We start from the raw sequence: 25,075 nt of genomic DNA, 5'->3' as shown, positions 1-25,075 counted from the left end.
AGGCTTGTTCTAAATACAGTGCCGCCAGTATTACCACACAACGAGCCGGGTTGCCAAGGTCACCACAAAAACCTTTGACCAACCTTAGGCTGGAGCGCATTTCCAGCAGCGACCTGTTACCACCATGTTTGCAGTCCGGCTCTAGCGTGCATTGTCACGTAGAGATGCTGCTGGATGCCTTAGTTCGCCTGCCTTGATCCCTGGCCTTTCTTTGAAGTGTCTAGACAACTTTTTGTTGGCCTGCGTTGAAGCACCGCTGGGACCTCGGCCTTCGCATGACGCTGCGCTCCTTTGGCCTCACCTTGACACCCTACCTCTGCTCTGGCGGTAAAAAACTCGTCCATCTGAGTCCTAACATATTTGTCATCTTCTCCTAGTTCTGACAGAAGGATGCAAGCAGCTGGTGCGGTGAGCAACACATGGCCCAAACCGCTACCGTTACAGACCGGTGTGAAAAGTCTAAATAAGGTGGACAAAACAGCGACCGAGCTGGGCCACACTGCACCAGGTGTCACCTGATTTGCGTGTAAGGCAAAAACGGCTTCAGGGATATGCAATATCAGGTCGCTGCACTTCCTGCATAGGTGCGTGGTACTACGTGGTACGAGGTAATAGGTACCCCCGCGTATCGTAATGTGGTAAGCTCATCTGATTACCATTGCCCTTTTCACGGTGATTTTATTATGGACAGAAACCTACTTCGATGCCAAATAAGATGTGCTCAAAAAGGCTAAGTAGGGACGAAACACATCGCGTACCGTCAGTTCTATCAATATAGCCGGCACGTGGTGCTTCGCGTGCGTTTTTGTTTCATCGCGTACCTTTTCATCATTTTACGCCTGAGAACTTGGTACCATGAGACCAAATCATAAGGTGCGGAACACGTGAAGTGACAAAAAGTGCATAATGACGAAGCACAAACGCTTGTGCAGTAAAGTGGATCACCGATTTTGATAAACTCGACAACATTTGATGGGGTTACCTCTTGTTTTACTAGTGTTCGTGCTTTTCAGATTTGGCAAATCTGATCAGATCAGATTTTCAGATTTGGCAAAGGTGAGTATTATGCCAATGCTGACGTGAATGTTAGGGTGAAAAGGGCTATTGTATACCATATGCCCTATCCTACACCTCACCGCTCATCACTACCGCACGCAGACACTATAACTCATCCTATTTTTCACCTGATTAGTGCGCGTCGTGTCACAGTTACCCCATAGACCGGCCTGCAAACAGCGAGTGCACGGGCCGTGTCTATATACAGATCTCGACTTATCTATTTGTCAGGGCCATTAGGCAGATTACACTGTCGATTGGTCCCGCGCTTAGCGCCAGATGTCACGCAAGCCCAGCCTCGCCCAAAACACCAGCGGCTAGAATATGGCGTGAAATATACAGTTACATATACGTATATATGCATGATTATATATATATATATATATATATATATATATTCATCTATCGAGTTCCTCTTCACTCTGGATACGAGCGTTGCCAAAGTGGCTGTCATCAATGGGTTTGCGGTAGTTGCCTGTCAGCATATATATATATATATATATATATATATATATATATATATATATATATATATTCATCTATCGAGTTCCTCTTCACTCTGGATACGAGCATTGCCAAAGTGGCTGTCATCAATGGGTTTGCGGTAGTAGCCTGTCAGCAATGTTGTTGTCTCCTGTGTTCGTAGCACCGAGACCCGTCGCATCGTAGCTGTACCAAACGCTTGGCACTGGCTGATGCGCCGAGGTACGCGTGCAGCCATCATTTCTGGGTCTGTATGCGGCCGTCATTGCGGCAGAACAGAGGCGTCGCAACGGGGATATTTCCTTTCCACTTGCGGAAATGTTTGACACCACCCTTTCGGTAAAGCACCACTGAAAGTACATTTACCCCTCTTCTCACAAATTAAGTCATCGCTGATATATATATATATATATATATATATATATATAGATATATATATATAGATATATATATATATATATATATAGAAGAAAATATATAAGAAAAATCCTTCGCGGCAGAGTGAGCAATTATAGGTATATATATATATATATATATATATATATATATATATATATATATATATATATACCTATAATTGCTCACTCTGCCGCGAAGGATTTTTCTTATATATTTTCTTATACTTAGAGACCGTAAGCGTTATAGGTACCACACATTCAGGAGCGTGGGTGAGAAGCGGCGTTTCATGCAGTCAGCAAGCCCGGGAAAGCCACGCGCAATCAAACATCGGCATCTTATGATGTTCTCGCCTTGGAGACGCTTGGCGCACATCCATGCGCCGTCTCTCCTTGGCTTGGCTGTCAGATCCCAGTGGAAATGCCGCGGACCCCATTTGTATGGTTGGTGATATCTCAGAAGAACCTTCAAAACCATTCCTACAGAATTCGTTCGACCGTGGACCCAAGAAGCCGTGGGTATGACTCAATGTAAGTACTGGATTTTTACCTGCTTACAAGTCACCCGAGGAGGGAGGGGGGGGGGTGGTTGACAGTGAACCCAATATTCGTAACACTGCAGTTGAGCGCACCATACTGTAATGGAACGATTCTGCCAAACATTTTGTACCAGCTGCGCAGGCGGCATGTTTCCCTAGTGACCTGGTACCACTTGAAAATCTGTACTTTGCTGGCATCGAAACATGTTTCACACAATAAACCATAAAAGTGCATTTCTTTGATTGTTGTGTATGTAGATGTAGATGGACCACGTTCAAATTGGCCTTCCCATTTATCAATTCACCGGCGGAAATTCTGCGCGCGCGGCGGCGCTCGACGACCAAGGTCGGCGCGAGAGCTAATAAATAATGACTGATGTTGGGCAGCCGTCATCTGATATGGCTTCTAACGTCACGGGACCTTGCAAAATGTGTGCTTCCATCATGGCAGATAAAACCTGGATGCCCGAACGGAGCTAGACTGAAGCAGACGTAGCCATGAAATGAAATGGAATGCACATGATCTGTTTCGGACTAGAACTTTGTAAGTAAGCCTGTTCAGCCAGCTTGTAAAGTGAGATATCTACAAACTACACACACAAGTATAAATCTGTTCGTGGTAAACAGCAGGGTCGTCTCAGATGAATCTTTGCATGGAACGGGAGTGACACAATGATAAGACATCCACGTTTGGCTATGTTAAAGGGATATTTGAAGATTTTGAAGCAAGCATCAGATATGATGAATTAGGCTCTCTTATTCATATGCATACTATTATTGTTGTACTTTTTAAGTGGAACGGACTGCTCTATACAAAACAATTTCATTGTTTTGTAAATATGCCCATCAATACATCATTGTTTGATCACTTGATCGTACATCATACAACATTTAAAAGTCCCCACGAATTAGTCTGCACATCTTCGCATGGGCGTAGCTCAGAAACTAGAGGGACTTGGACTTAAGAAGACCATGGCTGCGAACTGCAACGAATGATCTTCTAGATGGCTATTTTAGTTCAGAACTCCATAGAAATGTGGAAGACTACATTTTAAACCGCAGCAAGGCTAGATTGCTCGGTCTTCTTTTTCCTCAGCATGGAAGAAAACGTGGAGAGAAATCACCTAATACAACTGTCAGTAATGCCACAATAATACAAATACCATTATGCATTTGTTTCTCACTGTAGTAGTGCATCGTAGAGAAGGTAATGCGGCCTTGATAAATGACGAAATAATTTCGGTGAGATCGGGGACAAACGCGATTTGCGTGTCGTATATGTCCATTCACCGCCATAGAGCTAACGCTAAATATTGCCGGAAGCCGGGAGGGGGAGGGGGGGGGATAGCTCCCCTGCCCACGAATTCACCCCCCCCCCCCCCCCGCCACCTACAGGGATCCTGATGGGAAGTGCTATTATGGAATATGCCTGGTTACTGCACGACACGACTCAGCGCTAGCGCCACAGCGCCTTAGTGGTAAAAGGGATATGAGGATGCTTACTTAGTTCTCTTCGCTGACGAGGGTTGGCTAGGAATGGTCGTACGGTCTGGCACACGCGAGCTGACAGGTGTGAATCTGCGGTGGGTTTAGTTATGAATACTCATGTTCAGATTATGTCACAGCTGATAGTCATTTCCGAAGGGAACTCCGGGGGAAAAGCTTTTGGTATCGTCGCGATAGTTTCGTGCCTTTTACGAAATTGCATTGTCGCATGTGTACGTTGGTTGAAAACTTTGGCTCGTTGTCACAGCTGATCGCCATTTTCGAAGGAAAATCCGGGGGAAAAGCTTCTTGTATCGTCGCCACAGTTTTGCGCCTCTTTTAATTTACTACCGATATTCCTTTCGATAACGGCACTAAGCCGGAATATCACAACTATCCCTCCATTCTCCTGATTGTTTTACGAGGAATAAGGCTATTAATGCTGTTCCATCTATATTGTCTAAGCTTTTGTTGATTACGCCCGAGACGTAATTTACTAGTAGATTTTCTTTTTGTTGGTATGACAAAATATGAGTGCTACGTGCTAACAAGTCGCGCCAAAACACTGAGGTATAACATGTGATGTTATTTGTCCACGTTATGACCATTCTCACTCGTGTGGTAGTGTGAAACTTTGCGTATGAGCTGAAGTGCAGGCATACAAACAGAAATTGCCCTGAGTGCAAACGGTCATTTGTTACGTAGTCGTGGGCGCAAAGGTTATAAGATGCCAGCACATAAGCTGGTCAACATCTGCACCAAACCTATTTGCAAGCCGCATTTTGTGGTAAGTGTTTCAGTTTGCCATTTGCCGTAAAAAGAGCCCAACTGGGAGCAGCCTAAAATGAGTCACAAATAGCCTGTTTGGAAACAAAACCATTCTAGCGCTGGACATTTTCCAAATGCGGTTGTACTGTCTTACACCGCAGGGCTGGTGGAGCCAGACGAGAACCTTGCAGCAGAACCAATTACTGAATGGAAAGATGGCGTTCCAAACGGGAGCGTCTTCTTTCCTTAACCGACGGCCGGGGGGCGCGCGTAATGCGTTTACGTGCACGCGGGAGACAAAATTCACTGCCCACTTAAAGTTCAACAAGAAAATCTACCCCTACGAAGAGGGTGTATTAAACGGGTCACCCTGCCTTAGCTTCTACGGAGCTGCACTTTTTTGTTGCTGAGGAATTCACGGTAGTACGGCCTCTGCGAGGAAACAAGGTTGCCACAAAGCGTGACGGGCGGACTTGGCACATGACGCCTGAGTTCCCCAAATTGACGTCAAGGCGAGGAGGAGCCCCAACATTTCTCGCTTAGTCGCCTTGATACGAGCATGTCTTACGGCCCAACTCACAGATTCTTCGAACCCCTCACTGTTATGATCACATTGATCTGATGCTGAGCGAGCGGCAAGAGCAAAGACAAGTAGCAATATCACCAAACCACGTTATTGATACAGCGCCCACGCAAGTACCGGCAGATTCCACCAAACATCCCCCCCCCCCTCACAGTTTCTTGGCGCTTTTCCGCCCTTGTCTGTCCCAGGCCAAACGTTGCCCCAGAATTCCCCAACACCGCCCTAGCACCCTGCAGGGCCGAATCTCGCATTTCGCTCCAGCACCGTCCGATCGCCCCCCCCCCCCCCCGCCATCTCCCCCATATTGTGAGCATCCGTGCATCCGTGCACAGGCCGGGCCGCTGGCGAACTGGGCTGGATCCAGGCGGCGTGCCAGTCTGGACCAGTCGGTATCCTTTGGAGAGCCCACACCGCCGTCCAAACGCGGCTCTGGAGTGGCGCGCTGGGCGGCCGAAATTATCTTACATCATGTTGTCTGGCATATGGGAGTAAATCGCCGATTTGGCCCAACGGCTGGCCAGCGTCCAGTTTTCTGCAGACACCATCGCGCTTAAGTGCCCTAGCAAGTTAATTCATAAGCTGGCTCGGGAGTATGGTAAACTAAAAGCCTTCGGCTAAGGCTTTCTGTTCAGTTGGAATGAGTCTGTTGGGTGTTCAAAAAGCGCCATGGGCTTTGCAGCACGCTGTTCTCATCATGCACTCGAGTCCCGAAGCCGGCCATGATGCACTGTTACGGAAGGCTGGAAGAGCCGGGTCCTGAGTGCTTAAGGAAGATGAGTTTTATAGCAAGGATCATTCACTCGTCTGGAGTGAGGATCAGAGTCCCTGCTAAGCACTGCTGGTGACGTGGGCAATGAGCATCGACGACGGCAGCCGATAGGCCCGAAATTTAGGATAGCTTTGTCTCGGTCCATTGGACATCAGTCACACAACGCTGGGGACTTTTTAACGTGCCTTATGTAACCGTGGCACGACTGTCCGGCATTGCCGTAGTTTTCCACCCTTGCTCTAAAATGTGATTCCTTAGGTGGTAATCGAGTTCACAGAACCTGCCCCTCGCCTCATACCGAGACTGGCGCTCCAGCTCCCACGCCATGTATCGCAACGCATGGTGCAGTGGTGCCCTGTCTATGCATCGCTTTGATGTAATGTACGCGATATGGTTTTTCTATAAGCCAGAGTATCATCACAGGCACGCTTTGAAGATACTTTACCGCGCCAAAACATGTTCCAACAAAATGGATTACATGTCCGTGAAAAGGTAATACATACTTCACACAGTATTACGCTACAGCGATAGTTCGTATTTATACATGAGCGTTCACAGGTCAATCCATTTTGCTAAAAATCTCCAAGGTATGACAAGAATTACGCAACAAACACGCTTTCCATTAAGCATCCCATCGCCAGATACTTTACTATAGTTGTATGGCCGTGCACTTGTATCCCTTCCATTTGCTGGAAACCAGAGCCGGGCTGGTGGAAAACAATAAGCTTTGGTACGTCAATAAGTCCTTTCACTGAACCCAGAGATGTGTGTAATCAAATGACTGCACATCTGCGAATACAGCGGGGGTTCCGCATTGCTACTCACATCAATATTCGCAGTTCAACCGGTTAGCATGCAAACTTTCCCGCACTTTGGTGCACGCCAAATAGGGCCAAGATGAAATGGCATAGGTGAGCTCTGTTCACCCACTAAATGTCTGACAGTTCTATACCAGCTTGAATCATGTAAACTTGTCCTAACACGACAGCAGTAGCGCGATAGCGCCACTTTTTCTATACTTTGTATTGCTGTAAACACTGCGACGACGTACAAGACACGAATTCTTTTTTCATTAAAAACAACACTGCTGACGGACCGGGCCTGTCAAAAGTTTCAGTGACACAGTCTCCTGCGCACGGGGCGCGCCAAAACGTCCTGTCACTGAGTGTTAGCCATGCGCTGTCGTGCAGAGTCCAGCGCGGGAGCATATCGCGACACCGGTCCGGCAACACGGACCCGTCTGTCTAGATCGAGCACGCAACTCGCCGCGACGGTTATAACGGTCCGGGCGATGGAATGCCTGGGATGGCCATGAGCGTCTGACAATGGCGCGGGGCCGACGACGGGGCTGGGAGGGCAAGGACGTGCCTTTGGTATTCCACGGAAAGAAGCCTAGACGTCATGGAGGACTGTGCCCTCGCCGCTGGCGGGGCCCTCCTGTCAGACACGTCCGCCGAGAGTGCCCGCCTGAAGCCCCTGCCCACCGGCGCTGCGATCGTCGAGGGCTCGCGACAGACGGCATTACCGCGCCGATTTGGCCGGTGGCTTTAAGGCACGCCTTGCGCGGCACGGTACGGGACAGTGCGGCCGCATACAACGAGCTGACAGCCCGCACGGCAACCGCCGAGCACGCGAGGCGTGTTAAAGAGTGTCCTCCACACGGGCAGTGTAGGGGTGTTTGCTTCAAGCCCAGTTGAAGCAAATATGACTGGTTCAAGCCCAGTTGAAGCAAACATGACTGGTTCAAGCCCAGTTGAAGCAAACATGACCGGTTCAAGCCCAGTTGAAGCAAACATGACTGGTTCAAGCCCAGCTGAAGCAGTCATTTCCGACAAATATCAGCGCATGACCGTGCGAGACAGACCAGCCACTAAGGCCGAGTTTCCGGGGCCGGCGAAGCATGCGACCTATCCCGCAATGCCTGCTGATGTCGGAAACGCGAGCAGAGGCTACGAGAAGGGCTCTGACCGTGCAGAGGAGAAACGTCGTTATAGATGTCCACCTGCGAGGAAATATTGCATCCTGTCCCTGAGTGGTTCTCCCCAAATATCAATTTCCGTTGCAGGTGGCGAATACTGCACTCAAACCGACATCGCCTATTTGTATCGCCGTTACAGTAGTGCCAGTGACAACGGTGCACCCAGCGCCCAGGAATGCACGAAGGAGAGGACGGGGGGGGGGGGGGGGGGACGAACGCACCCTCGTTACTGAGGAATGGTTAGTTATTGCGCCTTGCTTGTAGATGGCTTGATGTAGAAGGCTTTCGGTGACATTGGCGCTTGCATAAGGTGGTTGGATGACTATAATATGCGCTTCAGGCGGGAGGTGGCACGGCTCTGAGACCCCTCGCCAGCACCCGTCGACGGCGTAAGAATCCCCCGCCTCCGGTGCGGTGTTCGCAGACGCCGTCCACGGCCGAATGTGGGCCCGCTCCTGCCCGACACACGGCGGCACCTGTCGGCTGTGACGCCGGCCCGGAACCCAAGGTCAGCCGGCCAACGGCGCGCGCGCCCGTTTTTATGGCGGCGCCTCGGCACGGATCCACGTGAGCGCCCGACCGAGCCGCGCCGGCTGAGAAACGGCAACACCACGGTACAATAAGTCTATTTACGCCTATCACCTCGCTCAAACAACAAACCTTAAAAGCGAACGCGGAGCCTCCGAGACTGCGACGCGCGGGCGCTGCTCGGTCGGCGCCCTGGCGGCGCGGCCCTCCACAGTCGGCGCGTCAGCTGAGTATTCGAGCATGGCCATGCACGGGCTGCGCCGCGGCCCGCCGGCCACCGCAGGGGGGCGCTCTGGACGGCGGCGGCCGCCCGCCTCAGGTGGGAGTGCCGGGGTTCACCACGACATGGGACCGGACGCGCCGCAGATCACCGTCACGTGGCGACATGGCGTCTCAGGCCACGAGCGGTGCTCACACATGACGGGAGCGCGCGGAGCTTGCGTCGCCGCTCGATGGAAACGCACGCCCTCAGACAGCGCACCGGCCTCAGATCCACACATGACGGGAACGCGGTGGTCTCAGGCCCCCACATGGCGAAAATGAGGTGGCCTCAGATCATCACAAGGGGAAACTTGTCAGCCTCACGGACGCGGCACACCGCAGTACATGGGGACGCCATGCACCGCTGGTGGATACCGACCAGCAATCTAACGTACAGTGAGAAAGCACTGGCTAGCAATAGACACAAGCATATTTGGACAGATTCGAGAGGTTATGCTATCATCGTATGTGAGCTGAATAACAAGACAATGCTCACTGAAAGAACACCTCACAAACCATCCAGGGCGTCATGATCGGATCTCAGAGCCCGGCATTCTCAAAAAGGAACTTTTAACGATGGGATTCGCACATCAGGCAGCACATTCACCGGCAATTGAACAACGCTACGTAAATTTAAAACACCGTCCGTGCCCGAAAGGCTAGGCAAGCACACCTGTAAACACTAGCCAGCGATCTACTAACTACAAGTTCCCATTCAAGATCACAGATGGCGGGACAGCCAACGAGCTTCTAGGTGCGTTCACACCGTGGAATGTCGGCGCGCGCGCCTAGATCCACCAGCCGATCCTTGTCCGTCGTAGACTCGTTCGACGCCGGCAGCGCACTAGGTTAAAAGAAAAGGAGGTGCGAACGCAAGCACGCAACACCAAAACGCACACTTCGGTCACGCTACACAACACATCATGGGAATGAACCTCCGTACGGGGCCTGCTGAGAAGCACGCAACATCCGCGCCTTTGCCCCGCTGGCGAGTGGCCGCCACCCCTCTGGCGGCGGCAGCGCCCGGTGCGCTCCTGCGGCCCGCCGCCACCGCGTCCGCCGGCACACTCGCACCGGTCCTCACACCCGCGGCGCACGCGGCGCCGGCGGACCCCGGCGGCAGTCCCTTCTCACGCGCCGCGGTCCGAGGCCCCCCGCCGGCAGCCGGCGCCGTGCTCCGCGGCCGTCTTCGGCACCGGCGTCGTCCCTCGGGCGCGACCGGAGCTCGGTGCGGGTCAGGAGCCGGACAGGAGCCGCACCGCACGCCGAGAGCGGCGGGAGCCAGGACGGCTACGATAGCACGCAGGGCGACGAGCAGCAGCCGCGGGAACCCGCCTTGCTCTTCTGGTGCTCGTCTGTAAGGGAGCCAAGAGGTCAGCGGTGCCAGAGGAAAGCGGTGTCAGAGGTCAACGGTGTCAGAGGTCAGCGGTGTCAGAGGTCAGCGGTGTCAGACGTCAGAGGTGTCGGAGGTCAGCGGTGCCGGTGGCCAGCAGTCAGTGGTCAGTAGTGTCGGCGGCCAACAGTCAGTGATTAGCGGTGTCAGAGGTCAGCAGTATCAGTGGCCATCAGTGTCAGAGGTCAGCGGTGTCAGAGGTCAGCGGTGTCAGAGGTCAGAGGTGTCAGAGGTCAGAGGTGTCAGAGGTCAGCAGTATCAGTGGCCATCAGTGTCAGAGGTCAGCGTGTCAGAGGTCAGCAGTGTTCGTAGTCAGCCGTGTCAGAGGTCAGAGGTGCCAGATCTAAACAGAGTCGTGGTCAACAACACCGGAGGTCAGGCTAGCGGTGCCGAGAAGCCCAAGCAGTCGACAGTCCATCGGGTCGAGTTCAAGCTGTTTGGGAGTGCCTGGCTCACGGCGTCACAAGGCGACAGGCAGAACAGGTGTGACTAGTTCAATACGGAAAGCAGGCGCGCTGCCGGTTTGTCAGAGCTTCTCCGTCGTCAGGCGCATACGTTTCGAGGACGGCTACCCGCAGCGAGTACAAAATACAACAATCATTGGGTTGCCAAAAAGGGCGTGTATGCTCTGAGCAAAGGAAAGGCGAATCACGACTAACTGCTTCACGTTTCCAGCGCGGAAACTGCATGGCCACGTGATAGCGCAACCCCTGCCAATAATGGCTTAGGGCCAATAGCTGTCCCTCAAAAGTACGTTCCCTTTTTTGTCTGCGACATAAGACGGTACCATAGAAAATGCAGGTGTGATCTCAACCCTAATCACAAGTTTCAGTAAGGTCACACGGCACGTATTTGGGAACACTGGTCACACATGCCAGCCAAGGAATCGGTCAGTGCAGTTGCAATTCAACCATTCTTTCTAATTTTCCACGAATCGTTCATCAACAAACTACTAGATTCTGCACAAAAATGTTTAATAAGGGCTTAGTAGCAGGGTGCGATATTTTATAACAAATTTTACGAGATTAGGAACGACAATGCAACTACACAAGGGCAACATGAGCATGCCACGAATATTTCAGCATACCACAAATATACGACTATGCACATGAGCATGCCACAGAGCCTGAAAATCACAGCAGGGAAATATAAACCAAAGGCGAATAACTAACCTCCGACCAGACAATACATGTGTGATTAACTGTAAAAATGGACCTGAGCACGGCGCCAACCCATTGGCTTTGGGCGTGTAATTGCAAAGCTATTGGTGGTGCATATGCCATACTTCCTGCCCTACAGATCAATGCCACGACACGAGCGATGGAACCGGTTGCAGTCACAGCATGAACAGACAGTACTCGTGATTCATCCACTGCACTACTTCGGCTCCCCTTTGCAATCGATGGCGGGGAAAACATGTGGTTTAAAGCATATCTGAACGTGCATCTATTATACACAAGGCAGTACTTGTGACGCAGCCGCGAACGCAAGCGAAAACCTGATTAACGCCCAATACTCTGCAGTATAACAATTTGAAAAGGCCAGTCCGCAAAGCCACGGGAGGCGCAGGGGCGTGAATGGCGCTGAATGTCAGTTCACGCCCCGCGCGTGACCTGACATTCAGGTGAGGGTGACAGCGCGTGAACAGGCGCCGTCGCCGGTGACAGCGTTCGCTCCACACCGCGTCATCGAGCCGTTCTCCATGGGGCGCGCGCCGCGTCAATATTGCCGGCCGGTCACGGGAAACACCGGTCGATGGTCGTGCCTCGCGCTATTGCCTACAGCGACCCCGGCAGACACCGGCACGGCATAGCACGTACGCACGTACTCATACACATGCACACCCACACGCACGCATGCACGCACGCACGCACGCACGCACGCACGCACGCACGCACGCACACCCACTCACACCCACAGACACGACCACCGCGACCATCCCATCCCACGTCCCGGACGCAGTCGTGGATTGATCGCGACTCTGCACTCGGGCCCCGCGGAGCACACTTGGCTTATCCCCTGCCCGCCGCCCAGGTCGATACCCTTGTTCCACGGAGGCACGTAGTCACGTATTCTAATATTACTGCCCGCCGGCTCTACTTGGACGCGACGTCACTCTGGATAGTCCGGCGCCAGCGCCAGCACACCACTCACCCTGTGAATTGGGCTCGGGCAGACTCTCGCGCGGCACCAGGTGCATGACGGTGGTCTTGCCGAGCGGCAGGCCCAGCGCGGCCAGCGTCACGTTGTTGTGCAGGAAGCGGCCCTGGTAGATCAGCCGCAGCACCTCGGCCTGGCTCACCGCCTCCTCACTCCATTCTGCGGCGCGGCCCAGATGGGGTGAGCAAAAGGTCCGCTGCATCCAGCGGCAGGTCAGAAGTCAGCAGGTCTGCTGCACCCAGCGGCAGGTCAGCAGTCAACAGGTCCGCTGCACCCAGTGACAGATCAGCAGTCAACAGGTCCGCTGCACCCAGCGGCAGGTGTCGGCAGTGATGCTGACCAAACACTCACGCAGCCGCTCACACGGCAAAATCATGGTCATGACCATGTGCTCTCCGAAAGTCTCAGCTACACATACGAAGCACCGTCGCCGAAAACAGAGAGGAAACGCACGCCTTGCAGCACAAGCCTTAACTGCCTTGGCTTCCTGCCTGCCCACAACTGGCCACAACACATACGGACATTGGAAGTGAACAGCAGTACAGGATGTTGTCAGGTGAGTATGTTACAAACCGCAGCTTTTATTTGGAGCGCTTCACACCACACTCGCCAACCAGAAGTGTTCAAGATCATTCGGCAAAATACCCGCGTGCATTCCTGCACTAATCAGCGGGTCTTTGCCATGGGCGACAAACGACTATGCAGGTGGCGTCCCAGGAACACCGGCGCCGTTCGATACAGTGCACGCGCCACGATGATGATGATTGGTATGATGGAGCGCATCGGCTACTGAGGCCACTTTGCGGTCTCCTCACATTTTAATTACGCGGCGACTTGAGGGTGCTATTGCGGTGAGTATATCACGCGGATAAAACTCACAATAACTGCATCGATGTCCGGCATGCGACGGCACAAAGACCAGAGCCCGACAGCCGGGAGGTACATCAGGACAGTATGGGCGCAAGGCCCCGGGACCTTCCACACGGCGGCGGCGGCGCCGACACCACACACTCCGCCCAGAGGCCTCACAAGGCCCCGGCACCCTCCACACTCCGCCCAGAGGCCTCACAAGGCCCCGGGACCTTCCACACGGCAGCGGCGGCACCGACACCGCACACTGCGCCCAGAGGCCTCACAAGGCCCCGGCACCTTCCACACTCCGCCCAGAGGTCTCACAGGCCGGTCTCTGCCAAAGCCTTCATTACCGTCCCGCTCCGTCTTGCACAATCACTGTCGGAGGCGCCCAATCACAGCCGCTTTCCGCCCACACAGCGCCGCAGCCCGCGCTCGGATCGTCACCGCCCACACGGCCGGCTCGGCTCGCCCACCGATATGGCGGAGCCGCGCGCGGCGGACAGGCCACGGCAGCTCAAACGCCGCCTAAACGCGCGTCTCTGCACGCGTGTGCGCCACACTGGTAAACAGCTATTCGCCCGGCGTTCAAGCCGCCACATTCACGTCACGAGCTTTGATGCATGACGCACCGAAGTGTGGGAGAAACTGGGTGACGCCCGCCCGGCCCGGCTGTTAGGCACGGGAGAGAAGGCGCGGTCGCGCAACGGCCGTTTTGTCGACACGCTTTGGTCCCACACTGTGAGCGGTGCTGCGCTCTGTTATTCACCAAGGCAGGACCGATCTTGTGAAGACGACGGTGTTGTATAGGACACGCCACTGATTGTGGTGGGCCGGGAAGCACTCACGCAATGCGCCAGGCAGGAGACAAAGCAACGCACTCTTTTCTACTTGGAGTATGTATATATATATATATATATATATATATATATATATATATATATATATATATATATATATACGCATATATGATGTAAATTCGTGAAGCCGGTAATGTATGAAACTGCGTAACGCCTGTTATGTAAGGCGTCGCGCGATTAAACTGCATACGCGTCTAAAATTTCGCCCTTCGGTTGACAAAATTGACATTAATCCGTCATTTATTTTCTTATGTATTCTTTGCAAAGCTCACAGGCGTACGGCAGACGCCGAAGTAGCACCATCCGGTGATCGTGATCCAGTCCGCGGGCTTAAGGTGAGCGAGCGAACACGCCACACCGGGCTAATGGTCTTAAACCGCGCTACAACTAAGAGGCACTAGCAATAATTTTTGGTATAGTTATTTTCCTTTTTTTGGTATAGCCCTTCTCCTACAATAAGATGATACGTCGAATAATCAGATAAAAAACCACATAGGTCGTCGCCTTCTTCAGCTACAGCCTGGCAATTAAGCTACAGCCTGGCAATCAAAACATGCGTCCCCCACAATCGTTCACTAACCGAGGAACCGACGAACGGGCGCTCGCGGCGTTACAAGACTACCGTCCCACGGAGGCAAATAACCTGCCATGCCGGGGTGGAACGCTTATCGTTGTTCGTGCAAGACACAGCCAGGAGCACTTCTCTTGGAATGACTGCTCATTGGTAGCTGAAGCGAAGGTGGGATGCAATCATAACAATGCATTGACAGTCGGCCGCTCCCCCTTTTCGAAATGCAAGAAGTACGATAATAGTAACTACAATAACATCTTTAGTATGAAATAGTTGAATAGTATGTTGAATAGTATGAAATTATGTTGTTGAAATTAGTTGAATAGTATGAAATAGTTGAATAACTGGATGAGCATATGTGTCTCGTCCATTTGCCTTTCCATTTTTGTACCAACTGTTACGAGACAAGCTTGTGGCCGAAACATCCCTGTATAGCTATTTCCTCCCCCTTTTCGACTAGCACCGAAGAATAAGGTCAACAGATGTGCTCTTATGCACATGCCATGTTCAACGCAGGTACACTGAACAGCTTAAGATATAGTCAGTACGTATGACAAGTTAATGTCAAATCCCGCCAAGTCGGGGCCAATGGCGCATTGTCCATTTACTAAATACCTAGTGGATCAACTTTAAAAAAGTACTTCGATCCATTGCGCCCTTTTAGGCGTTGGCGCACCTTTTGAAACGCGGAGCACGATACACGCAGAGCGTGTGTGCCTCGGGCTATTTTTTGCGCTGCTTCCTGTAAGTTACTGGAGACCAGGTCCCCCGCCTCGCTCTCAGTGAACAATGTCGACGCCGCCGATGCCTGTATTGGCGGCAGCGGTGTTTACTGCCGATGCTATTCTTGGAAAGGGTTCGTCCAGGGCGGACAGCACACTCGGCTCCCGACAGCGCTCCCCTCCACCCCACGCTTGGCCCCACCGTGCCACACATTTACCCGCCGGCCGCAGGCTGCCGACGCCAAATTCCAAACCTAGAAGACGGTCGCAACGAGCAGGCATACAGAATGTTCTCGAAACGTCAGTTTTTCACGGAAACGTTTTGCTTGCTCCTCGCCTCCCGACTCCGCTCCTGCGGAAACTTAATTTCAAAAGTCGTAAACTGAAAACACCATCGATGAGACTATTCACGGGCCGATCCGTCAATTACATCCAAACACAACACTACATTCAAACTCAAAGGTTCCGTGTCCCCAAAATGTCTTCTCATCATAGATCCAGGCACCGGTGTACGCTCGTGAACAGAGTTATGCCAACACGGTTTGAACGCGGCGCACACGCCCCGTCGGGCCAATGGCCTGACTAATCGGGGACCCCATAAGAAATCCAACCGGCCTCACTGGCCTTCACTTCCACCTCGCCGTCAAGTTACAACCAACCGCGGTCACTGTCCACGTTGACAACCGAGCCCAGCGCCAGCCCCCCCCCCCCCCGCGCAGTAGCTACCCGTGCACCGTGCATTGGGCGAATGGTTGGCACCTTGGACTCCCACGTGGGGAGCTCGGGCCCGTATCCTGGCTGCGCCATGGCCCATGGGTGCTACTATGGCCAACGCAGTCGCTGGCGCTCCCAAAAAGGGGTGTCACGACGCGGGTTGCGCTTCTCCAGTCGCACTCCGTGCGCTGACCACGCCACCAGTCCCTGTCGCCACTCGCCCATTCACCGCATTTACCAGCCAAGTCGGGTCCAATGGAGCATTGTCCATTTACTACATACCTAGTGGACAAACTTTAAAAAGTACTTCAACCTATTGCGCCCCTTTACGCGCTGGCGCACCTTTTGAAACGCGGAGCACGATACACGCAGAGCGTGTGTGCTCCAGCCTATTTTGTGCACTGCTGCCCATAAGTTACTGGAGACCAGGTCCCCTAGCTCGCTCCCAGTGAACAATGTCGACGCCGCCGATGCCTGTATTGGCGGCAGCGGTGTTTACTACCGATGCTATTCTTGGAAAGGGTTCGTCCAGGGCGGACAGCACACTCGGCTCCCGACAGCGCTCCCCTCCACCCCGCACTTGGCCCCACTGTGCCACACATTCACCCGCCGACCGCGGGCTGCCGACGCCGACGCTGTCGCCACTTCCCCACACCCAGTGACCGCCCGCCCAGTCCGCGCCACCACCCACCGGCGCTGACCTTCTCCACGCGCTGGCCGCCGCCGGACGGCCGACACTCACCCTCGGGCCACGTGTCGAACACGAACTGTGCGATGTCGCCGGCCGAGTCCGAGCTGTCGAACAGGTACTCCCGGCTCTGGCCGCTCACCAGGATCAGCCGCAGGTTGATCTGCAACGCCACGCGCGCAGCGGGCTCAGCCTCGCACACGCTCGGGGAGGGCTATCTCAGTGGACGGGAGCGTCGCCGGCGACGGTGGGGAAGCCAGGAGTCACGTGGAAGGGAGTGGAGACTGAGCAGTCCCACAGGTGGCATGCCCGGTATAACGCCCATAGCGCGATCGTGGGTACGTCGGATGTGATGAGACGTTGGCAGTCTATAGAAAGAGGGCAGTTGCTTCTAGGGAAAACGGGCGCTTTGTACAGCTGCATCGATTTCGCTGCAGCAGGGGAGATGCATTGGTAGAGCACTGGCGTCCACGAATGGATCTCAGTCGTCAGCTGACACTGATTGCGAAAGCGAGGACGAGGGAAAAGCGAGTTGCACTTCACGATTGAAATTTCCAGTTCGCAGTGGCCCCGCTCCTAGTGTACATCACTTTCTACTCAAAGGTAATCAATATCGACGTTTTCCCGCACCATCCTACGCTTTGTCCACAAAAACTTACGAAACCCATCCCCACAGACTGCCATGTCCACACAGGCCGAGGAACAAAACGTCGCACCGCCCGGGGAGCGAGACAGCCGCCCAAATCCGCCAGCCCCGCAGTGCGCGGGCCTCACCTTGTCCGCCGGCACGTGTTTGTTGCGCGCGGCCACGGCCCGCGACATGACGTCCAGCGGGACCCGGGCCGGGCCCGGCGCGTCACCGGCCGCCGTGTTCTCGGCGCTGCCGCTCCCCGGCCGACTCCGCCTCCCGGCCGGAGCGTGCGCAGCGGGCGGCCCGCCTGGACCCCACGCCGGCGCGCCGGCGGCTCGGGCCGCTGCTCGGCGTCGCCGCGCCGCCCGTCGACGGCGGCGTACAGTCGGTGGCGTCCCGCTCCGACGCGCACGCCTCACATGGCGTGAGTCACCGGCGGCGGCGGCACCTGCGGCACGACACGCGTCACACGCGAACCGCCGCCACCGCCCGCTCGACGGCGCCGCGACACGGCCGCACGCCGACGGCAGGGCGGCTGCCGCCGTAGGCCGGGACCCGGCCCGCCGCCCGCCCGCCGCGGGCCGGGGACCCGCCGCCGCCCGCCGCCCCGGGCCGGGACCCGCCGCCGCCCGCCGCCCCGGGCCGGGACCCGTCGCCGCGGCGCTCCGGCGGACGTCGTCGGGACTGTTGGGAGAACTTAGGTATCTGTTGGTCTTCTAAACATAACATCAGTCGTGAGCGCGTACTTGCGGCTGAGCGAAGCAGACAGGAACTAAAGTCTGAAGAACGGAAAGTTGAAAGCAGTGCTGACTATGATTTAGGTATGGGATGTTGACCTGTGACAGATGACATACCAAACCGAAGGCTGTCTCTTTCCATATGTACTGTGGGAAAACTTAAAGTAGACAGTTTAATTCAACTGACAACAGCACACAAAATGAATTTTCAAAAACAGTAACCCTGTTCTATACATTATCTATGATGAGTGAAGACAACATTTTATCCTGTGACCTGAGTGGTTAGCTTCAGGTCTAAGGATTTCTTATGGAACCAGTGATGCTGTCTAAAGCAACATTTCATATGTTATGCAGAGTAGCCTTGAATAAATTTCACATGGCATACTAAATACTTTTGTCTAATTTGAACTCAAATGCACTAATGAGCCACAAAGTTAAAGGAGTGCTGCTCCAGTGCATCCAAGATCATACTGTTTCATATGAATTTCATTTCAATATTTACTTGCTGACAGAGCTATTCCTGAGGCCTGCTAGTGCTCAATACTTTCTTAAGTTATTGTCCAACTGATAAAACACCATCTTAAGTGTAATATTCCACCTTCTAATGGTTTGTTTTCTCTGAGGTTTCTAAGCCCACTGAGCTTTCTCAACTATGCATCAGACCAAAGGGACTCATCAAAAGTCAACATCAGGCAACAGCTGCAGCAGTTGCTTTCAAATCTAGAACACATTTGCAGGTAAGGGACCATTATGTCCATTATCAAGCTTTTGTGATGGCATCTCCCTGATGGTTTCCAGGTCTGTATTTGGTTCAATAATCACTTTTGCACAATTCTTTTGCACAGATATCAGCCTCCTTTTTCCATTTACTTTTTTCTGCTTTAAAATTGTGCTGCATCCTATTGGATCACATATACATCCAAGCCCCAACCACTGTTCCATTTTTTGTGGCACCAAATCTTGTGGCATTCATATCTGGAACACAAATCAAGGGGAAGGGATATCAAGACAAGCAGGATGATCCCTTGCCCATATCATAGGAATCTTATCACTTCTCAGCATATTGGCTATTATTCCTTAATCCCTGGATGCATACACCATGAACATGATGAAAGCTGGTGTGGCACAACTACCAAAACAGCTATTATTATACATAAAGTTAAAACACAACCATTAGTGGAAGTTCATATGCCTGTTGCCCCTCTCATTCCCCACATATGGTACATGCTTGTAAATAAAGCTAGAAATATAGGCTTGTAGAAACTTAGTGTGACATAACAAAAAGGTTGGTACATTAAAGATGCCAAAAACCACTAATTTAGCTAGATAGTTTGATGGTGCTACATTTTTCAGTTTTCACAAATCTGAACAAAATGTCAAAATTGTTGGATCTCTAGCATTTAATGGAACCATATGCATGGTGACAAAGAAATGGAAAAGGAAATTGGCAGACATTTATAGATCAATATTTACTACTGTGGGTCAAACACTAGACTCCCAATATCCTTACAAACTAGGCCATACCAGACTGTACATTTGAAGCTTAAATATACCTGAGATTATCCTCATCATTAAGCATAGCAGAAAAATGAGGCCAAATAAATCAGAAAGGTATAGAGAAATATGTTTGAGCATCATAATGCACACAAAAAATAGATGGCATAACCTTCACAACAGTGGCACAGGCATTGCATGAAACTATCCATCACTAAGTCTTCTTGGGTCTGAAGATAATCATAATATACTATATTATATATATATATATATATATATATACTACAATGATTGATTACTAACAACATGATCATGGCATTCTTGGAGGTAAGTGGAATGATACTGATACCATAATTTAGTTATTGACATTCATGCATGACACATCTTTTAACTCCTTTTATTTTGAGCTATATGATTTTGAAATGATGATTTGAGCTGACATAGTATATTTGAATTTTAGTAAGGGTTTGCTAATGTTTAGACATAATACAGCAGAGATTGGGGGAATGGAATGATTTTAAAATATACAAAAGGCTGAACAGTTAAAAAAAAACTTGCAAAAGCTTTTCTAAGAAACTTACCCACAGGCACTTAGTTAATTATTTTAAGACAATCTGGATATCAAAATAGTGCAGATAATTACTCCCTGAAAATAGAAATATCCTATTAATCCTTAAAGATGCAGGGAGCTAGCAAAACATAAATACAGGGATGTTTATGTACCTGTAACCTTACTCGTTTCCCAAACATGCTACATGCTTGTACAGAGAGGAGGATGGGGGGAAGCAGAACATAAATACTCTTGCATCTCCTTGTTACACTTTACTTTATGTCTGTATGAAGCAAATCAATCATTGACCAATAAATAATGTTTCTCCATCCACATGTGCATGAGGCAAGCACACAAAACAACCTTTAACACTAAAGTGCAGTTAAATGCACTTCATTTGTGGATGCTTAGATGGCAAAGAGCTATCATGATACACGGTGGTTGAAACTCATTGGAAGGAACGTTCGGAGGCCTTTTGCTTATTCTGAAAGGGCACACAATCATCACTTTTGTAACACTCAACAACGGCTTCCCGCCAAGTACTATTATCTTTACATACAATTAAAAAAATGCTAGCCCTGGATTTGATCCGTTAAAAAGTAAATAAGCAACTGCATAAAAGCACGCAGCGCCTGCGTATCGGTTTCTCAATTACCGACTCCAGATGCTGCACCCAACCCCGCCGTCCACCAGCGTCGACTGACACTGATAACATTGATGACAGACGGTGGATACATCTATGAGAAACATGATACAAATGCGCCAGTTCTTTGCAACAGCTGGCGCAGCTATTTCAGCTGGCTAAATACCAAATCCTAACGCAATGTTCGCATTCAATGCTTGACGTCATCAATAACAGATTGACAACAAATACGAAAGGGCTCCCCAGCAGCCCCTCTGTGTGACTCTGCACACCCACACCATACGAACCACACGACCTCCAATAATTCAAAAGGGAGGGAACAATGGGTGTCTTAATTTCGTACCTTGCATTGTCTTGGTACCAGAACCAAGGGCATAGCGACCAGGAGAGGCTGAATTGGGCCAAGGATGCCATTCCAGCCAAGGCCATGTCTTTCCTGTCAACGCCCATAGGGCAGAACCAGGGTTAAATACTCCTGAACCTCTGTTTTTTATATTTTTTGATCAGCAATTATTTGCGACCCATGTAATGACAAACAATAGGGCGTTTCTGCAAAAACAGTTACATAACGTAGGCTGCCCTAACATCTATTTTTTGAGAACTGGAAAGTTTGTGAAGTGATTCAAACCTCTTGGATGGAGACAACTTTACGTTTCACTTAATTATTGCGTGCTGTAAAGAAATTTGGGTGGGGACGGAGCTCCGCGCAAGCCAATTCGTCACTGCCTTGTGATTGGTGCATTTCACACTTCAGCATTAAGGACAGCTGACTCAAGACACCATGTTGGAAGTGAAAGGCCAGCCTTGGGCGCTCCAGTACAAAGGCGATTCAAATCTGGCACTAGGGCGTTGGCGCAGCGTTTGGTGGTGTTGGTTGTGCGACTTGGGACCGTTTAGTGTTTTACATTGTTAACCAACATGACGACGACAGAACTGACAATCGGTTTGGGTGGTTCTGAACGAATCTCTAGCAGGTTGGTAGTTTTCGCGTTGTGTGACAGTCAGAGTTCGTAAGTTTTTCAGTTGTCTTCAGTCTTATTGCTATCATGCCATTTTATTTTCAGTCAACATTGACATGCTCATGTTGGGTCACTAAATCGGAAAAATTCAGCATGTTTTTTGGTGGCTCAAGCCTTGTCTGCAAACTGGGCCCAGTTGGCAAATAATCCATTCACTGTTAGGATGAGTTGGCGTTTGAGTTTTTTTGTGTGGCAGCTTGGTTTGGACATCATCTTTAGGAGATGGGAAGCCACAGATTGAATGCAGAGTACTTTTAGGATGCAATGATGTTTACCTTGCCAGAAATAAAATGTTGACCTGTCAGCAAATGATGGCAGATCAGTTGACATGTTGCTTGGGTAGTTTCAATCCTGCCCTAAGTAAGAATTTGACCTGTCATGCCATTTTCAGCTGTGTAGGGTGTTGTTGATTTTCCTCATGATCTTATTAACAGTCATTGATTACTCATACTGCTCTGCTTTTGGTGGGCTAGAATTACACAAAACTTTTCCCAAAGATTTCCATTGCACCTTTGCATCACTAAAGCTAGAACATTTAGAAATGCATCAAACATTTTACAGCTCAAACTTTAAAGTTTAAAATCATCTGCACTTACACTGTCCTTTATGGCATGTTTTTTGCAGCTGAGTTACCCATTCAGCACAGACACAGCAGGTGGCACCAGCAAAATGTGTAGTGCTCTTGAAATCTTTGTCATTGTACAGGGGCTTTAATTTAGTTGATCGATGTATGGAGACAAGGGTGTTGCCCAAGCGGTCACCCCAGGGGCAGAGAGGATGATATGGCATTTGTTTGATTTTGGTTTGATTCAGGTCTTCCCCTTTCTGCACTTCTTGAGTCTCATGACATCCAGGTTGTGCTAACAATGCTCTTTGTGATTAATGAGCAACAACTGGTATTAACCATGTAATGCTATAATCAGGAAAAGGTATTATGGTGGGCATTGGCACTTGTATCATGCATATCCATGCTGTATTGCTCAGACTTGTCATCAATATGTGGTGACATGGGAGGGAATAGTAATGCCTGAAGTACAAATGCAAGCTTTTTTCTATTTCTTGTCATCTGTTTTTGTTTTTTAAATTTTTCAAAGTGACACCTAATGCAATGTTGAGGCACTTAATGCCAGCAGAGTTCATTAGCTTTACAGACGTGTTGTTTTATTAAGAACATTGCATTGCAGGGGTCACGGTTAAGGCACTAGCTGCATTCGATACCCACAGCACCTCTGGCACAGAAAACATGTGGGACACGCAGTGTCACTCAGTCGCTAAGATGGGCACAGAATGCATACAGCCAAATATTAGTGGTGGTACATTTTATGAGATCTAAATCAGATCAAAATTGATAAGTCAAGTGAAAAACTGCTACTTTGTTGTGTAAGACTTGTGTGCCTCTGTGTGCACGAGATGCCTCGGGGCATGCTCCATGGTGGAGTCATATATGCTTTTCACACAGTGGATGACCCAGCATCATACAGCAAGTTTGTATGGAATCAGAATGTTGTGTGCACAAAAATAGATTTGCATAGACAGTGTTTAGTGTTCAATGCAAAGTACATCCTCAGCCATCCAGATGTTACATCACTGGGTTCAGCACTCATGCCCCTGACCCAAGCATACATATATGTCCTTATCAAACTGGTCCAGCGACCACGCCCATCGCGTGCATCAGCAGTCCACCTACCGACCAAAAAAGGCGGGCATACTGACCGTCGCGTGCGCATGCCACAGGGTGCTGAAGCCCCCCGGCGGTGGCTCGTCCAACATTTTCGGCCCGCCGGATGACGCCCCAGTGCCGTCCCGGCCGCGCCACTCCGCCTCGAGCGCGTCCATCGGCGACGCGCCGGCCGCCGAGTCGGCGCCCCCGGCCGAAGGTCAGCGCCGTGGCCCCCGGCCAAGCACGCGCCGGCCGCCAGCGGGGGCAGGGGTTGGCCCGCGCGAGCCGCGCTTGTGAGCGCGGCCGCGCTTGTTGGGTTTTGCGTGCTGATTTAGCCCGTTGCTATTTGTCAGCGTCTCTGCTTCTGCGGGTTTCGCGGGAGGACTGGCTTTAGTATGGCCTTGGCGATGCGATGATGGCTTCGCTTTGTAAACAAACTCGGTAAACAAACAATCATCATTACCAGTGAACGGGGTGCCTGGAAGGGCAGCTCCTGGAAGTACCCTGCTTTTCTTGGCACTCGCGATGAGGCTGCCCTGATGCATCTGATAATGGAATGAGTGGTATGCGTATGCGTATCAGGCTTTTGGTGATATTTCTGTGGAACCTGACATCAGAGTATGTCAGTATCGTTAGTGCCAAATCCAAGCAAACTACCAGCAGGTCTCACTCGGCCCACTTCACTCGGACACGACCATCGCCGCGTCATTCGAGCCTCGCCGCACGCCTGCCGCGGCGAATGTCACCCCGTCATCGTGCTCTCACTCGCGTCCGCAGAGCCGGCCGACCCTGCGGCGCAGGAGGACGACGCCGACAACCGACGAGACCGAGGCTGGTGCCGACGACTCGGAGAACTGCGAGGACGGCGGCGTGGACCCCGCCTCGGCCGGCGACGGCGCCGAGCCGGCCGCGACGCCGCCGGCCGAGAAGCCGGAGCCGGCGCCGGCGCCGGCGCGCGGCCGCGTGCCACCCGGCGGCTTCTCCACGCCGCTCTGGTGAGCGCCGCCGCCGCCGCCGCTGCCGCCCGATCCACTGCTACACATGCCTTTCAGTGTGCCGATCTCGCCGCTCGCCGGCCGCCGGCGGCCGTGCAGCTAGCTGTAGACGTGGAAGTGGCGCTTGCCGGACACCGCTCGCGGGGCTGGGGCGCCCTCGAGGCCAGCCCGGCGCATGCGGTATGACATTCCTTCTTCTTCAATACAGATCTGTTCGCGATCCGCTGTTTTGTTCACGCTGAGCGGCTGGCATCAGCTGCTGGTGCGTGTGGTGTGAGGACTGGGCGAAAAGGCCGAGTCCTAACGATGAGCGCGACGTCAATGCGGCAATCTTGCTTCAAGGCTTTAGAATCTCTGATCGGGTATTGGTGTGCCGCGTCGCCCCTGCGGACTTCATGGATATTCACCTATTAATGATAGGTGATATGCGGCTTCATTGCATGGTCTAATATGCAATACGATCCTGTATTATTCACTGCGGGGCGAGTCTTCCCGCATCAGCGGCACGGCTGCTCGCAGGGCATGCCCGTGCCGTCCGGAG

General features: G+C 51.7%; 2 protein-coding genes and 1 long non-coding RNA gene across 3 annotated transcripts; 1 reads left to right on the top strand and 2 right to left on the bottom strand.

Moving 5' to 3' along the window:
- Nucleotides 1–8,666: 8,666 nt before the first annotated feature.
- LOC119107915 (ubiquitin-like protein 3) lies at nucleotides 8,667–17,695 on the bottom strand. The gene is made up of 4 exons (XM_037231506.1): nucleotides 17,580–17,695; nucleotides 16,860–16,968; nucleotides 12,393–12,557; nucleotides 8,667–10,200 (listed from the first exon to the last, which is right to left on the bottom strand). The coding sequence occupies exons 1-4, from the start codon at nucleotides 17,625–17,627 to the stop codon at nucleotides 10,136–10,138; spliced, it is 387 nt and encodes a 128-aa protein (XP_037087401.1). The 5' UTR covers nucleotides 17,628–17,695; the 3' UTR covers nucleotides 8,667–10,135.
- A 120-nt stretch (nucleotides 17,696–17,815) lies between these two features.
- Nucleotides 17,816–20,917, bottom strand: LOC119107855 (uncharacterized). The gene is made up of 3 exons (XR_005095284.1): nucleotides 20,873–20,917; nucleotides 20,249–20,313; nucleotides 17,816–17,884 (listed from the first exon to the last, which is right to left on the bottom strand). It is a non-coding gene; the product is annotated as an uncharacterized LOC119107855 (long non-coding RNA).
- A 741-nt stretch (nucleotides 20,918–21,658) lies between these two features.
- LOC119108201 (uncharacterized) lies at nucleotides 21,659–24,720 on the top strand. The gene is made up of 3 exons (XM_037231776.1): nucleotides 21,659–21,834; nucleotides 23,614–23,756; nucleotides 24,317–24,720. Exons 1-3 carry the CDS (start codon nucleotides 21,779–21,781, stop codon nucleotides 24,718–24,720), a joined length of 603 nt encoding a protein of 200 aa, XP_037087671.1. The 5' UTR covers nucleotides 21,659–21,778.
- The last annotated feature ends 355 nt before the right edge of the window (nucleotides 24,721–25,075 follow it).

Source organism: Pollicipes pollicipes, unplaced genomic scaffold (genome assembly GCF_011947565.3).
Source record: "Pollicipes pollicipes isolate AB1234 unplaced genomic scaffold, Ppol_2.1 Scaffold_6686;HRSCAF=7923_pilon_pilon_pilon, whole genome shotgun sequence".
Taxonomy (NCBI): Eukaryota; Metazoa; Arthropoda; class Thecostraca; order Pollicipedomorpha; family Pollicipedidae; genus Pollicipes; species Pollicipes pollicipes.
The sequence above is the reverse complement of the archived record's forward strand: the minus strand, read 5'-3'. Positions and strand labels throughout refer to the sequence as shown.